The sequence below is a fragment of the Suricata suricatta genome, chromosome 1 (genome assembly GCF_006229205.1).
Source record: "Suricata suricatta isolate VVHF042 chromosome 1, meerkat_22Aug2017_6uvM2_HiC, whole genome shotgun sequence".
Taxonomy (NCBI): Eukaryota; Metazoa; Chordata; class Mammalia; order Carnivora; family Herpestidae; genus Suricata; species Suricata suricatta.
The window spans coordinates 118,958,776-118,977,363 of NC_043700.1; the positions used below are offsets into that span (position 1 = coordinate 118,958,776).

General features: G+C 38.5%; 1 protein-coding gene across 1 annotated transcript in view; it reads right to left on the reverse strand.

Moving 5' to 3' along the window:
- Positions 1–18,588, reverse strand: part of BMPR1B (bone morphogenetic protein receptor type 1B) — a 388,753-nt gene that overhangs the window by 13,472 nt on the left and 356,693 nt on the right. Inside the window, exons 6-9 of the mRNA XM_029943095.1 lie at positions 11,010–11,106; positions 9,796–9,934; positions 5,665–5,857; positions 4,566–4,863 (exon numbers count right to left, since the gene is read on the reverse strand). Of these exons, the coding sequence (XP_029798955.1) occupies positions 4,566–4,863; positions 5,665–5,857; positions 9,796–9,934; positions 11,010–11,106 (727 nt within the window). The remainder of the gene's footprint in view (positions 1–4,565; positions 4,864–5,664; positions 5,858–9,795; positions 9,935–11,009; positions 11,107–18,588) is intronic.

The window sequence follows — 18,588 nt, forward strand, 5'->3', positions numbered from 1 at the left end:
GGCAGAGGCCATGGGAGGGAAGCCACTGGTTTGCTTGAGGCTTGCAACTGACACCTGAAATTAACCACACATGAAACATACTAGAGCCTCCTGAACCTCCTCTTAGTAAGACAGAAGCACCCTCCCAATGCATCAAAGAGCCCCCTGAGCCTTCGGAAGAAGGGTGTGCTCCTCCCTGGGTGTCTCCTACGGTGTCTGGTAGGTCACGGTGGAGCTCATCGGCCACACAGAACTCTGCCCTAACCAAGGAGGAAGAGTTTTCTGCTGTACTTTCAAAAGGACTCAATGCTTCTATATTTAAAAGCTGAGACATCTCAGGATTTCTGAGAAACAGAATGCTAGAACTAAAAACCCTTCAAGAGGGTGGATATGGCTGCAAAAGTCCCGATAGAGAGCACTGATTCTGCCTCTAATGAGCAGAGTTCTCCGACTCCAGCGAGTCATTTGGGCATGTCGCTTGCTAAAAATACCACTGAGTACACAAACCAGAGGCAGGGTTAGTGGCAATGACATCAGGAGGACGCAGAAGAGATGCAGTGCCCCCGCGCTGGGCTGGGCCACGCCCCCTCCGCTGCATTGGGACAACTTGACAGTCATCAGTTGGGAGACCCGTGTTACAGATCCGCCTTCACTCTAGTTTTTCTATTTAAAATTTAATACCAGAGAAATACTAAACCAGGGCTTATTTCCCCCCTAAGAAAATATATTATTCTGACACTGAAGGGCCAGTGGGTTTGCTAGATCCTCCAAAGTAAAAAGTGAAAAGATTCATAAGTTCCTTTAAGGGATTCCACGTGTCATTGCTTTCCTCCTCCCAAGAGAGATTTGGGGTGACGATGATGTCTGCTCCAGCATCACCTGGATCAAGTCTCTGTTGGGCAAGAAATACATCAGCACTTGCATCATTTTCAAGAGAATGCATGAAAAAATGAATACAGGCTAAAAAAAATTATACAAGCAGGAAATCTCTGAAGTATATTCTACTCTCTCTGTGGCTCTCAACTTCCCTGGGAACCTCCCAGAAATTAAAAGCCTGAGAGAACACTTAACCATGTAGAGACCACAGTAAAGATCAAATTCTCACAGGAAGTTCACTTATGAAGTCTGAGAACTCCACACTGGGTTACCTCTGACCCTGCTTGTAATAAGATCTCTAAGGATCTCTGTGTGTGCACGTGCCCCAAAATAGGAAAATCAGGAAAGGAGCAGAAACCAAAGAAACATATAAAGCAAGTTTTAAAGGTAAAGCTCAATAATTGAGAAGAGCAAAGTTCCTCTGAAACACAGAAAAAAAAATGTGGAAAGGATCTCTGAAATTATCAAATGCAACCTCCATTTAACGGAAGGAAACTGAGGTCCAGAAAAGCAAATGGTCCCCCCGGCAACTCTTTAACCATATGAGATCTGTGCCTCTAAGAGGCCACAGTCTCACAGCTGAGCCAGTGTCCTCTGGCTTTCCTCTTGGTGAACAAGTCAATATATGCCAAGCAGAGCTCCGAATGATCCCTTAAAGCTCTCGTCTCTGCTTCCTAGAATCAGGGTTCATGTGAGATCTGAGAGGTCATTTAGTTCATTCTCCTTATATTAGCAGAGCTGAGTTTCAGAAATCTAACATTCACTTTCCTTGTCTGCTTTAAGGTCTATAGAGAAGATAAGTCCTCAGTTACTTTGATATTGCCAAGATGTATTGCTTCAACACAATGTTGGAATATCTGTAACAGATAATTCACTATGGCATGTCAAATGGGAAATACATTAATTAATCTGGCACAGATCCTGCTCTCAAGATGCCCAGCGACAAGCAGGCAAGATGAGGCAGATACTAACATACTTACACTATCAGGCGGACAAAGCCTGGGAAATGACCACCAAGTAGAGAAGATGATGTCATTACTCCTAGATGGGGGATGGGTAAAGTGACTTAAAGGCAGCTCTGAGACCAGATAAAGGTACATGAAGCAGAGGGGCATTCCAGACCAGAAACTGTGCAAAGCACAGCAAACATCAATACATGTGGAGAAAACAAATACATCAGCCTTGCAAAAGCACGCATACAAGCTAAAGGGTTTATGGGACATAAAACAAGGAAGGTGGGGGCACCTGGGTGGTTTGGTGGGTTGAGTGTCCGACTTTGGCTCAGGTTATGATGTCACAGTTCACGAGTTCAAGCCCCACATCAGGCTCTGGGCTGACAGCACAGAGCCCATTTCAGATCCTTTGTCCCCCACTCTCTCTGCCCCTCCCCCACTCACTCTCTCTCTCTCTCCCCCCCTTTCTTTCAAAAATAAATAAACATTAAAAAAAAAAACAGGAAGGCATAATCCAGATTGTAAAGGGCCTCTGGAGCTAAGAACAGATATTTTTTTTTCTTCATCCTGGAGTTCACAGGGGATTGTGCGTCTATGTCCATTATACAAAATTTGGGAGCAACACCTGTGTAATGGGCACCAAGGAAAGGCACTCTGGATGTTAAATTTGAGAAAAAACATGGTATCTACCTTCATGGAGCTTAGTCTTCATTAGGAGTAATGGGAAGTGGTCCATGAGTACTGCACAAGAGTATGAGAAATGTGGTGACAGTATGCACGGGGTCACATAGGAGGGCACAAGACTAACTACAAGTCACACTTATAAAGGAATAATAAGAAGTGTCCCAAAGAAATAACTGCGGTAAGAAGTAGTAGTTATGTAAACAGAAGAGGAGATGCTGGGCACTCAGGGGAAGACAAAAGCATGTTAAAAACACCTGAAGGTGTGAGGGAGTATGAAGTGTTCCGAATATAAACTACAGTTGAACCCAAAGCTATAGGACACCGTGAAATGATTCTGATGTCCAAAATTAGGTTTCAAGAAAATAAATCTGGCAGCAGCATGTAGAGGGAAAAAATTGAAAACAGGAAAGACAATGACTCAAAATGCCTTACTCCAGAAGTCTAGAAAAATGGTAGAAGACCCAAACTTGACTCAGTTCCAGTGGGAATATCATGGAGAGAGAATTCATTCAACTGAGCAAACCAAAAACTTAAGGAACAAAGGAAATGTCAGGTACCTCACATTTTAGACTGAATCAACCAAAACTGAGAACTAGAAAGGAAAAGCAGGTGTCAGCAGAAAATCTAGCATTGGGGAGATAAGTAAGAGACAGGCAGAGAACAGAACCCACAGAGAAAGAAAATGAACATGAAATGAAGGCACATCAAGAAAATAGCAGGAAGAAAGTGGAATGACATTAAGAAAAGCTTCCAGTGACAAAGATCAATGATATCCCTTTAAAAAGGAGTTGAGGAGAGAAGAGAGAAGAAGACACAAAATCACAAGATATTGTGAATTACTGGATTCTGAAGCAGATTACTCTTTGGAACTCAAGGAATTTAACAGGGGAGGACCAAAGAGAGGCTAGTAATTTGCAAAGCATCATGGGATTTTTTAAATTTTTATTTATTTATTTTTTGGTAGAGGAGACTGAAAAAAAGGGTGTAGTTTAGATAAAAGAATTTAGAAGACAGAAGGGATTTTTTCAACCTGTCAGGAAGTTCTTATTTCTAACTCAAATCTACAGTCCAGATTATTTCCTCCTGCTTTGATTTGAAAGGTGAGAACTTCAGTTTACTACCTCTAAATGGTGGGTACCTTCCTGTACTTGGGACCTATTAAATCATACCTCAATCTTTACAAAAATACAAAAAGTCCATTAGTCTTTTCTCATGAGTTTTATTGTCCAAAAGGTTCATCATCTCCATGGCTTTTCCGTGGTGCTCTTTCCATATTCTATCAAGTCTTCTTTGGGGGAAAAAATCTACGAGAGGATCCAATGAATTAATAAAGCCTAAGCCTAGACTGAGTTTTTACAAAGGTGGTTAGTTCTATGACAAACCCTGTAGGCCAGCAGTTTGCAAACTCCTTTTGTTCTGTCTTCAAGGCAAAGGAGTCATTTCTTCTAACTAAATTATCTGCAAGCTAAAAGGCTGCTCTGAGTAGGGGCAAAATGGAGCCCCACTTACTGGGGAGCCTCCTCCCCATTCTGTGCAAGCTGCTGCTGTTGCTCCGAGGAGCCCCAGTGGGCTGAACCCGCCGTGTTATGACCCATGCTGGTGCACGTGTTATTCCGTTTAAGTAGCAGTACGCTAGGGCCGAACGCAGACTGCGCTTTGTTCTTCTATAACATTTCTCATGGAATATCTATGCCAACGAGCTTTCTTCCATCAGACAAAAACACTGCCTGTATCACTACCTACTATGTAGATGTTTACTAAAACCCTTTCCTACTTACACACGTGTGCAGAATGTCCACCAGACCCTCCCAGACACGAGGAAGGTACTCTCACGACAGCTACAAACCTAACGTAAACACTGGATGCCAGGTCGCTGAGCAGCACGGGATCAACAGGACACAAATACACGTTTCTTCGAATCAATGTTTCTAGTTTTTCCCTCCAAGGAAATGTCAAAATTAATAAAGTGCCTCCCTTAAGTATCCTAGAAGCACTGAATTCCAGAAAGTACAATCTATAAAAAAGGGATAGAAGAGAACCATAACGAGTGTATTTGCTCACTCTGATACTAACCTAATAAATTTGACAGCCAGGCCCAGGTCAGCGATACAGCACGTTCCGTTTTTCTTCACCAGGATGTTCTTGCTTTTCAGATCGCGGTGGGCGATTGCTGGTTTGCCTTGAGTGCTGAAGATCTCCGTGTGCAAATGGCATAAGCCGCTGGCCGCGGAGTAGGCCAGCTTCAGCGTGGATCCCGCGTCCAGCGTGGCGGACGTGAGGTAGTCATAGAGGGAGCCGTTTTCGTGGTAGTCTGTAATGAGGTACAGCTGGGTCCAAGACCCCGTCCCTTTGATATCTGCAGCAATGAACCCTAAAAGGAAGACAGACAAAAAGGTTTGAAGCCAAGTGTTTTCCAAATACTATCAAGAACAATTCATGTTACCGAATATCATTCCTTGTCGTGGAGGGGTTTTTGTTTAGCATTTCGTTCGGCTTTATGGCTATGCCTCTGACAGTATTAAATTATGAATACCAATCAGAGGCCATCAAAACAGTAGAGGTAGAGGAACATTAAGAGTTTGTACTTAAAAACATGAGCCCTTTCTAGTTAGCTGTTGATATTCACGTTATTTTTAAGTCAACAGTAAATAGGATAGTTATACATCAGGCATGTTTACAAAACAGGTCCTGAGTCAGGGCATGCAGTCCACGTTAGCTTATACTCCTTCCACCTGGATGATGCAGGTACATCATTTCTAACTTGAGAAAATGTTTGAAAAGAATCAATTCTCAATATAAACTTGGATATCTACACACACACACATATCCTGCAGATAAAACTTCTAGAACTTTTCACAACATTTAGACATGTGCTCCTTCAAATCCCTGAGAAACCCTAAGAAATTCTGGTATTGCATTTGCATTTCCTGTCCCTGAAGAAAAAAAAAATATTTGAGAGTATTCCATTTCCAGCCCACTATTCATTCACAGAGTGGCTTAGTCATTCCTCCTGTGAGGTCTCCCAGTAGAAGCTGATGACGTTCTTGGGCTCGCGCCAAGAAGAAAACGTCTATATATTTCATCACAGGTCTAGACAGATGAGTTAATAGGCAGATGTTCAGAGAAAATAGAGGAAAGCTAGGAAACCCTGAACACTGCTATTCCGACTCACCCAGAATGTTCTCATGCCTCATCAACACCGTCTGATATATTTCTGTCTCTCGGAACCAGCTGGCCTCCTCTGTGGTGAAGAACACTTTCACAGCTACCTTTTCGCCACGCCACTTTCCCATCCAAACTTCCCCATAGCGACCTTTTCCAATCTGTTTCACCATCTGAATCTGCTTAGCTATAGTCCTCTGGACCTGTTAAATCCCAAAACACTCTGTTAGTATATTCACAGCACTACAGCTTTGTTTAGCCTTTTTTTTCCCTCCAGAGAAGAAACAATTACTGCACACAAAATATATTTAGCTAGTTGTTTTTCTTTAGATAGATACGTTATTTGTATTTATTTATTAATTTATACTGTCCCCTTTTAAATGTATTTGAGATTGATTATGGATTCTGAATGTCTGAATTATTACTTCCACATTATTGAATCTTTCACTCTGCCTATTCTCATAGAGGAAAAAAACCTGACTGGGTTCACAGTCATTGGCAGAATAGAATCCTTTTCACTGTCCAGAGTGCTGGACACTCTGAAGAGACTCAGCCACTGTACACTTGATCATGAATACATCCCAATGAAACACAATTGCAATGAATTTCTGGACACAAAGAAATAAAGGGAATCTCCAGGAAGGGCAGGGGAGAAGGAGGAGGGTGGAGAAGGGGAGAGAGGAAACAGCTGAGACCAGAGCAGGGAACAGTAAGCATTAGCGCAAGGAGAAGCCAGACTGCTGTCTGGGTGAAGGATAATGCAACACTGGGACCTGGAATCTAAACTCTGACCCCTTTAAAAGTAGAGAAACTGACCCTAGGGTTTCGCCATTCCACTGCGACCACTGAATGACACTACATTTGCCTGAGGTTGGCAGGTAGTTACTCCGCATAGCTCCCAGCAAGAACAAATACACATCCTCTCCAGAGAAACTCATTTGCAGAATAGTTTTCACCCACCACTACAGTCAGCGATTAGATTCCCTGAAGGAACTCGTGCCATCACACAACTTGATCATGGTAAGATTTTAGAAATAAAAAACCTCAATGAATTATTGGCCTCACAAAGAAATACAGGAACTTCCCAAGGCAAGAGGGGTAGGGAAGAAAGAAAATAAGCGGGGAGAAGGAAGGGAGACAGGAAAAGAAGATCCCACAGAACAAATTCCTTAAAACCAACGGAAACAGCCACTATAAATGAGAATCAAGAAAAACAACCTGAGTAGACTGAATCCCTTCACATTTCAGATACTGGAGTTTTCAGACATACAGGGCCATGGAACACTGTATGAAATAGGTAAACAGAAGACAAATGAAAAGGAAGGAAGCAAACAGTAATTACTGAAAATTTTACTCTGAAGTGGAACCCTTAATTGTCATAGTCAAAAATGTAAAATAGACAGGTGGAATAAAAAGTGCAGGTTAGATCTGGAGAGGAAGTTAAGCTTGAAGAGAGCTCTAAAGAGTTTGAGCAGTAGAAACAGAGAGAAAGAAAATCTGAGAGGAAAGTGGTCTAAGGGTTGAATGTCTCTTTACATATGATCTGCAGCCCAGCTGTAGTCACATGAAAATACTGTGGAGAACTCCAAGACTGAAATGGCTAAGTACTGATGACACTTACATAATTTGGGAGGCATATGTAAAGAACCTAGCACAGAACTCTGACAAGATTTGACCACAAAACTGGAATGAATTCTAGTAGAAATGTGCTTTGTTTCAAGTAGTTGAAGTGTTTCTTTTTGGGTTTACACTTTTAAGGACTAATACACTGAGTCCACCCAGATAACCCAGAATAATCTTATCTCAAGGTGAGCTGATTAGCAACCGTCCCCTTGGCCACGTGAAATAACAGATTCTGAGGATTAGGACATGGTGGGTGGGGAGGGCACAGATGTCTACCAACTAGGGTCAGTGTGTTTCTGCATCATGGATGGTTTTATTAATTCAAGAGGGAATCCTAACCATTCCCAGAGTCATTAACGGCACCAATAGAAGACTACAAGCTTTTAGGGAAAATATAAAACCTTTTTGTAATGCTGTTTTCTAAAAGAAGAATTGAAAAATTAAAGCATTGCTAACACGCAATGAAGCCACTCAGCCTGAAGTAAATAAGGAATTCTTCAGAAGAGTTCAAACATGCAATATATACAGGGAAACGTTCAATATATTTCCATTTCGAAACAGGGGCTCTCAAGAGCACCAGGCAGCTGAGAGCCGAATCCACAAATAGTTATATTACTGAGTTGAGAGGACACTTCCCATATTTATTACAGAAATATTGTATTTAGTTTATAGATGTTACAGAACACTGCATATGTAAACCTAGACAACATTTTCTGACACAAACAGTTTTGCATGCACTTCTTTTCTAATGAAAATATATCTTCTCGTAATTTAATGAATGTACTAATGGAACTGGCAATGCTTGAAAGAATAGGGACTTATCTCAAAGATAAAAAATGTCACTAAATTATATTCAGAAATTTAAAATGCACTTTTGTTTTGAAATTCATTATAACTTCTAAGGAGGGAAACACTGAAAAACAAATAGGTTTCAGTACCAAGAACATAAACATCTGATTCATCAGTACTAATGGGGATTTTTTAATATCTGTACTCTTAAAAAATTATAATATTTTAAAATATAAGAACTGTATCTGCTACATACTAAATTCTAAGAATTAAAAAAACAATAAATTTGATAATAAAAACCTCTATATTAAAAAATATTTACATTCTAAGTAGTATTGGTTTGGTCATAATGACTACCTCATGAGTAGTCTTCTGTCTGGTCTATTTCCTACAGAGGACATATTAATCAAATGAGGAGTTTCAGTTATGCAAAATGAGTAAGCCCTGCAGATCTGCTGCACAGCACAGTGCCTATCATTAACAGTAGTGTATCAGATTCTTAAAACTATGCTAAGAGGCCACCTGACTGGCTCAGTTGGTTAAGCATCTGACTTCTGCCCAGGTCACGATCTCACAGTTTGTGGGTTCAAGCCCTGCGCTGGGCTCTGTGCTGACAGCTAAACCTAGAGCCTGTGTCAGATTCCGTGTGTGTGTGTGTGTGTGTGTGTGTGTGTGTGTGTGTGTCTCTCTCTCTCTCTGTCCTTCCCCTAATTGTGCTCATATTCTTTCTAAGAAATAAATAAACATTAAATTTTTTTAAATTTCCTAAGAGAGTAGATCTTACTTTATGTGTTCTTACATTTAAAAAATAACAAGAAGTAAATAAAGAGGGCAGGAGGAAACTTTTGGAGATGATGGATATGCTCACGGCATAAATTATGGTTATGGTTTCACAGACGTATATTTGTTCCCAAACTCTTCAAGTTGTATACATCAAATATATACTTTTCTATATTAAATGTATATATCTGTTATATCTCAAAAAAGTTATAATTTTTGACTTGAGATTGAAAAAGAAACAAAAAACCTTTTAGTACTATAATAAGAGATCACCAAAACAACCAAGTAAGCATGATATCCAAAGTCAGAACCAGACAATAAAGATTAGGAAAATCAATCCTAAGAGTTTATAGATAGATACATAGATATCCTAAAATTGTTATCTTCATCCCAACAAACTTTCTGCATGGTCTTTAAAGGAATCAAATCTTTTCTCATTCAAACAAGTGCCTTGGATTTGTTATATTTTTCTTCAAGGTTGGTGATGTTGATGCAAAAATTTAAACCTCTCATGAATGGAAAAGCCAGGACTTCATCGTGAAACATAAGCCTCCGGCTGAAACACAGTCTTCCCCTGCAGAAGTACTCAGGTCCCAGTCCTCTGTAATACTTCTGCCTTCAAAAGCCAGGCCAAAGTTCAGTAACGCTATCCTTACTGAGAGCAGAGGGAAGATGGTTCCATGCTTCATGTTTTCTAATCTGCTCCTTATCAGAATGTCTAAGGGTCTGGATTGTAACCAGATACTTACATTGAAAAACAATCACCTTACCCCCAATATGTCAAAATGTTATCGGGAAGCCCTTCATCTGAGATCTGATGTCTAACCGACGGCGTGGAGCTCCTCCTTGTCCACTACCCTTCTCTGTTTCAGTAAAATGAAACCCCTACTCGTTGACATTTCCTCTCAGAATACATTTCCTTTAAATTCGGGATATGTTCTTCTCCTACCAGCAGAGGGAGGCCTGATCCACTTCCTGAGCTCTGAGACTGCTCAATTAAGTCTCGCAGGGATTCTCCAGGAGGAATGTATGTTTCGTCCTGCTCTAAGCCGATGCTGTACCGAGGCCTGGTTTCTTGTCTTTTATACCTAAAGATGCACACAGGGAGATAATTCAAGATACTGAATTGCAATAATGCGGTAAAACACTGCAGATCAAACAGTCATCACAGAGTTCATTTTAGCACAAGAGAAGATAAATTTTAGTATGTATTATCCTTACATGATAAATGCTAGTACTTCTTTACCATTAGGAGATACGTGCTTAGTATTTATTACCCTTAGTTATGATTAACAAAATATAAATCATAATGATTTTCCTAACCTATTTTTTAAATAAACTACATGGTTTTACTTGGTCCCAACCATCCAGGATCCTTCTCCTCCATCCAATTGCCTATTTCCCAGCAGCGTTTCCGATAATATTTTTAGATGGCTCCAATACTCACTGCCTAAAAATTTTCCCCTTTATAAAAGATGTAACAGCAAAGTATTTCATCTAAGATAATGTATAAAGCAATAATACAGATAAATGAAATAAATGCAAACCTTAGGAACATTTTGTCATAATTATGCCTCCAATTAGAAATGAATCTAATCTATTCAAATGAATACTTGAATTAAGTATCATAAATGAGTGATGCAAAAAGCAAATGATAAGAATGTAACGGCTCTTGATACTTCAAAAATAGAAAATAAGTTCTTAAATGAACAAAAATAATGTATAACTCTCACTTAGCTTTAAAAACTAAGCGTATTTTATCTGAAGAACTAATAAAATATGTGGTTTAAAATTTTTCAATATTAAGGGAAAATTATTAACTTAGGAAATAAGGAATTACTAGAATGATTCTAGGTTTAACCTGGCCATTTCTCCACTTAACAGTTAAACCTTAGTAACAACTAGTTGCTGAATCCCCTACCTATCCTAAATTCCCCAAGGGTGAAATTCATCTGGGTGGATTTGATGTCTGAAACAGAAATGAGAAGGTATCTATTAACAGCTTCATTAGGACAAATATTTATCAAAAGTAACTGATATTATCAGACAAATCTAAGATTTAATTAGGTCAAAGAAAGCTATGGTGAAAAATAACAGGTGGAACAGTCGTGTGAGGAGAATATTTCAAACTCAAAATTCTACATCGACATGTCAGAAACTTACCTGAAGTAACAGAATAAAATAATAAGGACCAAGAGCAAACTACAGACAGTTACAGATATAAGTAAGGCCTTGTGGTGTATAGGTCCGTCAACAAAATCTGAAATTAAAAAGAAAGAGAGCCATAATATGGAGAATATTTCTACTTAAAATTAGGACACAACTCTTTCCTAAAAGCATTTGCTAAGCTCCATATGCAAGATATAAAAGATCCTTTTAATCTGTTAATTGATAAGAACAATACTGTATATTATATAATAAATATATATGTACTAATATATATCTGTATATGTATTAATATAATATGTATTTGTATATTTATATATTAGCATATAAATATATAATTTTATAGTTATATATATTCAAACTTAAATAGGTTCAACTACTATGGAATCATCATTCACCTAGGCATTTATTTCAAGAGCATAAATTTCTTCCTCTCTGGAAGAAATAGGCTTGCCACAGACTAGAAGTATAGAGTATGAATAAATGTAAATGGATCAATGCCTCCCAAATATAAGTAGGTTAGTTCATCTTTATTTCAGATCTTTATTTCAGATGGGTTTATAGGTTTTTCTCATGTGATTTCTAGAGTGTTCCATATCATGAATTTGGATAAAAAACTGGTCTATGTTCTTTGTACATGAAACACACAGCCATCTTACGATGGATACAAAGGGACAGGATTCCTCAAACATTGCCAAATACAGAAGATATGATGTGCACCACTTCCAACAAAGATGTCTTTCAAAACTACATCGCTAAATTTTCCATAAATTGCATATTTTACAAGAATGGGTATGTTCTACTCAAAGAATTATTGTGTGATCCTTTTATAGAACAAGTTATTAAATACGGTTCATGTTGTTTTAACTCCAGTTCTTGACAAATCAGATTTACTTACAGCATGATTTCTTAAACTTGGAAAGCTTTATACAAATGCATATTTACTGCCTTTAACCTCAGAGATTTTTATTCCAAGCATTTTATTTTTTTACAATCATCCCAGATGATTTATTTGCAAAAGTAGTCTCTGAAACATATTTTGAGAAGACTGACCTAAAGCCAGGTGCACTAATGTAGTAACAGAATTAGTAGTGTTCTTATATTATGGGCACCATGCTCCCTTGAGAGAGTGATTACTGTTATTTAATTTTTAAAAGTATTATTGTAATTTATGACTTTGGTTACTATGAACAAGAGGTTTTCCAACTGCTCCACACACTTTTAACTGTATGGCTACCTACACATTTTGACTGGGTACCCTATCCCATCCAATGTGACCTTTTTTTCACTTGAAAGTATTATATATTCCATGAATAAAAACTAAAAATCACCAACTAATGAAATAAATAAATTGCTACCATCTCACTACTTAGGAAAATTACCACTGGCATTTTAACATATGCTTTTGCAGTATCATTTCAATGAACAAGAAAAAAAAGTTTATGAGCAAAATATTTCACAAGAAGGCATTATGTACATCCTTGTCCATAGCAATGTTACTCACAATAGCTAAAATGTAGATGACACTCACTGTCCACTGACAGATGAATGGATGAGCAAAATGTGGTACATGCTTACATACATGGAATATTATTCACCTTAACAAGGAAGGAAATTCCAACATTTGCTACAACTTGCTGACTCTTGAGGATATTACATCAAGTGAAATAAGCCAGTAACTTAAAGATAAACACTGTGTATGATTCCACTTCTATGAGATTTTGACTCAGAAGAGTCAAAATCATAAAGAGAAGGAGCAGAATGGTGATGGCCAGGGCTGGGGGAAGTTAATATTTAATGGGTACAGAGTTTCAGTTTTACAAGATGAACCGAGCTATGGAGATGGATGAGGTTGATGGCTGTACATTACAAACATATTTAATACCACTGGACTGCATATAGAAAAGCAGTTCAAATGGTAAATTTTATGGTGTATTTTACAATAAAAAATGGAATTTAAAAAAACTGTTGCTTCAGAACTAGATTGTTTGCATGAATAATACTGTGACTATTTTCCAAAACAATAAATATTTTCTCCACATGAGTTTTAAAGACTGCATAGTATATATACAGACACATCCTAATTAGAAAGTCAATCTTCTGGGGGCCTGGGTGACTCAGTCAGTTAAGCGTCCAACTTCAGCTCAGGTCGTGATCTCAGAGCTCGTGGGTTTGAGCCCCATGTCAGGTAGATTTTCTGTCTCCCTCTCTCTCTGCCCCTCCCCCGTTTGTGCTCACTCTCACTCTCTCTCTCTCTCTCTCTCTCTCTCTCTCTCTCTCTCAAAAATAAATAAACTTTAAAAAAACCTTGAAAGAAATTTTTTTACAAAAAGTCAATCTTCTGATGCTGTATATTTAGAAGGCCATAAAGATTTTGCTCTAATATACTTTAGCTGAAATACATAAAACCCTGTGAACACTCCTACATGTACGTCATGACACATGTCAATGGTGATGTCGTTAATCTAGATTCCCGGAAGTAGAGCTATTAATTCAAGCAATATATATTTCAAGGCTTTTCAAATGCATTGTCAAAATGTCCTTAAAAAAGATTACAACAGTTTATATTTTACCATCAGTGTAACCATATGTTTTAATTATTTTGTAATAATTTCAGTCTTATAGAAAACCTATAAGGACAAAGAACTCAAATATGTCCTTCACAGAGAGTTCCCATTTTTAACCATATTTGCCTTATAATTGTCTTGCCTCTCTCAGGACGGTGTCTGTGTGTCCATTTTTATACACACACACACACACACACACACACGCAGATATATACACAATATGTATATATAAATATGCAATATATTTGTACCCATATTTATATTTATTTATTTGTATGTGTGTATAATGTGTATATCATTCAAAGTTACAGACATAGTGCTCTAACCCACAAATACTTCAGAATGCACTTCCTAAAGACAAGGACATGGTCTCACAAAATGGGAATAAAACTATCAAACTGAGGAAATTAACAGGAACATAGAAACTGAAAATAAATCTTACTTTGAAATATTTGGAGTTTTGCTATAAACTATAATCCATAGGTCTTCATACTAATTTCTTGTCCAAATCCTGTGATGATTAATGTGATGATTTACTCATCAGCCTAAAATATATGTTGAACAATCATTTATGACCTACACTACTTACAAAATATTAATGGAAGTAGTCTGCATCTGAAAAGACTAAATAAGAGACCATTAAAGAAATGCAGTTTGATATGTACAACTTCGGAGACACTGCCAATGGTCCAGAGAAAAAGGGGTTCAGGACCCTGACCCACTACAGGACAGGTCCAAACAGCCATTCAGGCTTTAACACCAACAGAAATTATAATGAACTTGCACATGCACTGTCTGGTAAGTGTTGCTTAGGAAATCTTGAAAATAGCTTGAAGACTCTTAAAGAGGCCAAGATTTTTACACAATGAATTGTTTAGCAAAATTTCTGTTTTGTGGGCAAAGTTAACAACAAACTCAAGGTGAGCACAACACTACGCCAGTGAGCACAGTTCGCTGTGTTTATGCACATGCAGTGGACAAACGTCACGGTACATACACATGCAAACACTGTCCCTGGAAACTTCGTTTAAAACGTGCTTCCAATTTTAAGAATAACAAAAGCAAAAAGCCTGAGTTTGCAGAAAACCAAGAGAATGCTGCATACTCAATTAAAACAAGGAGAACCAACTACTTAAGCACAACGTATTATCAGCAAATGCACACAGAACATTTTTTCATTCAAATGATTAATTGAACAAAACCTCTCAGCCTCACTGCCTTTTGCTTTCCATGTAAATGCAGAGTACACTCTGAACTATAGGAACACTGTATTTATTACCCATCTTATTAGATTTCTGATTTATGAGAGCAATGAGACTAGAAAGGATCTGAGGGATTTTTTTTCCTCCACCATCAAGCACTTTTTTCTAAGGCTAGCATTACCTCCCATTTTCCTTTTCTTTGCTCCAATAACCCTCTCCCCTGCAGCCTCATCTGCTGCCTCCTTGCCTTCTGTCATGAATAGGTGATCCTTATCAATAAACCTTTTGTTTCTGCTGGTCATGCTGGTCATGTTTTAATTTGCCATTACCTGTGCTCAGAGCATTAACAATGTAAACATTCAAGTCACCGCCAGGGTCTTGGAAAGAGAACACTTGCAGATTCCTATCAGGATAGGAACAGAGCACACCGTTCTCTCCCTAGGGCAGCCGTTTTACCTGCGCTGTCACTCCAACTGCTCAAGGAAGTAGAACGGAGAACCCTCCAGGGAAGCCTGGTTCATTCTTAGGAGCAAATAAGAATCACCAGTGGTTTCTTGACAAAATAGCATTCTGTCACTGCTTATCACTTCTCTGATAAGGAAGCAGTTTCTAACTGTTTAAAACAGCAGGACTTTTTCTTTTTACATATGTTAAGTCCAAAGGATGGTTCCTAACTGCAGTAAGAAATAGAAGAAAAAACCACGCTGCCAGGAAGGATCTTGGAAATAAGACTGCCCAAAGACATCTCTGCCTGTGCTCTCAAAACTATAATTATGGAAAAATCAGAGATAGCTTTCTATTAATAGAGCACAAAGTGTCTGAAAAGCATATTTTTGTCAGAGAATTTTGGTCAACAAGGGACACTGTAAAAATATCTTACATCTTACATTGTTTCTAGAGTAACATCTAGAAATAAATGGACTATAAAAACAAAGATATAATTTGCTAAGTTATTTTTCTTGCTAAAAATGAGATTAAGTCAGATTTTGTTAATGGTAATTTTATTATTCCTTTTTCTTAAATTTAAGTCCAGTTGACATGCACGCTCCGGGAAGCGCCAGGCACGCAGCACAGGCATGCGCTCTACCCGCGGAGCTCTGCTCGCGAGGAGGACAGGCGCGCGGCCGCGCACGCCACGCCCCATCATTACGCTGTTATTGACTGGGTTCCCCAGCTTGTGCTTGTCGTGCCCATGACTTGTTTATTTTATGACTGGAAGTTTGTGCCTCTTACTCCTGTTTGGCTATTCTGCCCACCCTCCCAATTCCCTCCCTCTCTGGCAACCACCAGTTTGTTCTCTGTATTTATGATTCTAAAGCCAGAATTTAAAAAATTTTTTAATGTTTTTTATTTATTTTTGAGAGGCAGAGAGAGACAGTGTAAGAGGGGAGGGTCAGAGAGAGAGGGAGACACAGAATCCAAAGGAGGCTCCAGGCTTTGAGCTGTCAGCACAGAGCCCGACGCCAGGCTTGAACCCACGAACAGTGAGATCATGACCTGAGCCAAAGTCGGATGCTGAACCGACTGAGCCACCCAGGCGCCCCATCTAAAGACAGAATTTTTATATGCAGATTACTATGTTCAATGAGAAAGAAAAGGACTAATTATTTCTAAATTTCTTTCATCTGTCTCATATGCAAAGCTAGCTAAAAACAATTAGGAGCTGAATATTTCAAGAGATGTTAGAGCTAATCCCTGGCAAGAAACTTAGCTCAGACTCATGCATTGGTTCATAGTGTCATGGAGATAATATATGTATCAAAAGGAAAATTCTGGAACTCATCTTTGCATTCTTGACACCATTATATATTCAATCTATCTGTGCTTTGGAGAAGAAAGGAGAAGTTTCATTGGTTAAATACCTGTTACCTACAGACTTTGATTTGTAATTGGCAATATCTAACCTATGCAATAGCTTTATTTTAATGTTCGTTTATTTTTGAGAGAGAGAAAGACAGAGAGAGAGACAGAGCATGAGGAGAAGATGGCAGAGAAAGAGTGAGATACAGAATCTGAAGCAGGCTCCAAGCTCTGAGCTGTCAGCACAGAGCCCGAAGCAGGACCCAGGAACCGTGAGATCATGACCTGAGTCAAAGTCAATGCTTAACCAACTGAGCCACCCAGGCACTCCAGCAATAGCATTTTAAAACAAATCTGCTTTATATTTATATTATATTCAGAACATATTTTTTAGCTAAGAAAAGAAATAAAGATAAATTTTAACTTTGAAAATTGTGTACTATAATTTGACTTATATTGAGATTACCATACGTCAAAACAGAATGTTATTTCTGATACATTTTCTATGAAGGATGCATGTACTGTATATGAGGAATTACTATATTTAAGCACATAAACATATCTATATCAAAAATTATATAAACTTTGATTTTTATAAAAGCCAAATTAAAGGATCCCATTTAATAAAGCAACAGCTTCTGCTCATTTCAACACCATTCACTTCCTTAGGTGCTCATTTAAAAAAATTAAAAAATAAGTAACTATAATAAGTAATGTGGAGTAAGGGAAAAAAACCTCATCAGTTTCTCCTGCCTTCCCACAATTCTAAGAGAGCATTTTACTGACAACATCTTGGTCAAACCATCTGACGCTGTGCGTCTGGACATACATCATTCCCCTCAGCATCCTGGTGCCCTGATCACAATTCTGCAGACCGGGAGCCAGACACCAGGGCACCACGACTTCCCCTCCAAGACTCTCCATCAAAACAGACATCTCTTCCTCCCTTAGCACCAGCTGCAGCGCTCCTGGGCTTCCCAGATCATATTTTATTGTTTATGATAAAGGTGCTGCATCTGATCTAATTACTTCCCGTATTTCCTCCTTCAAGAGAAAGAATTCTATCCTAGGGCGTGCTGCTTTTCTGGTGCTGAAAGGGAATAAACAAAGCAAAAGGCAGCCCAGTAGAATTTAGCTGTATGCTGGCTGTCCTTCATCTTCCTTTTTGAAACAGAAGATGACAAATAAAATTTCGAGGGCATAAATAAACGTTTATAAATATTATTGCATGTGATGGTGTATCTCTAATTTCCTGCTGAATGGACCTAAGTTAAAAAAAAAAAGAATCTGAGAAATCTCTGAACTGGTAGAAACGATTTTCTTGTTTGTTTTTAATAAGGACAATTTATCTGTGGGCTTCTACCTCTACACTGAGTACTTCTCTAATCTCCAGTAACAAAACCTGGCCTAAGCTTGTTCTGTGTAGCACCTAATCAGACACAGGTTTTGCGATAAGGTTAATCATTCAACATTTTTGGAAGAGCAGTTACATAAGAATAAGAACAACAACAAAAATGATCAGCGGGATATTTTAGCCTTCTAGTCTTTTGATAACATAGCCTCTGCTTTCTAGCAATTTGACATACAGATTTATAATAAATCCACTACATATGGATTCAGTAGTTATTTATATGTAAGGGACTCAGAAAGGAGCCATAGTAAGCACCCCGTTCTCATTAGCAAATATCACAGTTATGCGCATGATTCCCATGGCTCTTAGGCCAGAAAATCAGCCTGCACTCTGAGCTTTCGAGGGTCCCACTCTGGCTCCCTCTAACCATGTCCCTTCCCGTCAGGCAACGAGTCTGCAGGGCCTGGGACGTGTCCGTCCAGAACCAGTCCCATCCCGCTCTTCTTTAAACCCACTGGCCATGGCCAGTGTATGGTGGAGTGAAAAAAAAGAAAAGAAAAGAAGAGAAAAGAAAAGAGAAAAGAAAAGAAAAGGAAAGAAAAGGAAAGAAAAGGAAAGAAAAGGAAAGAAAAGAAAAGAAAAGAAAAGAAAAGAAA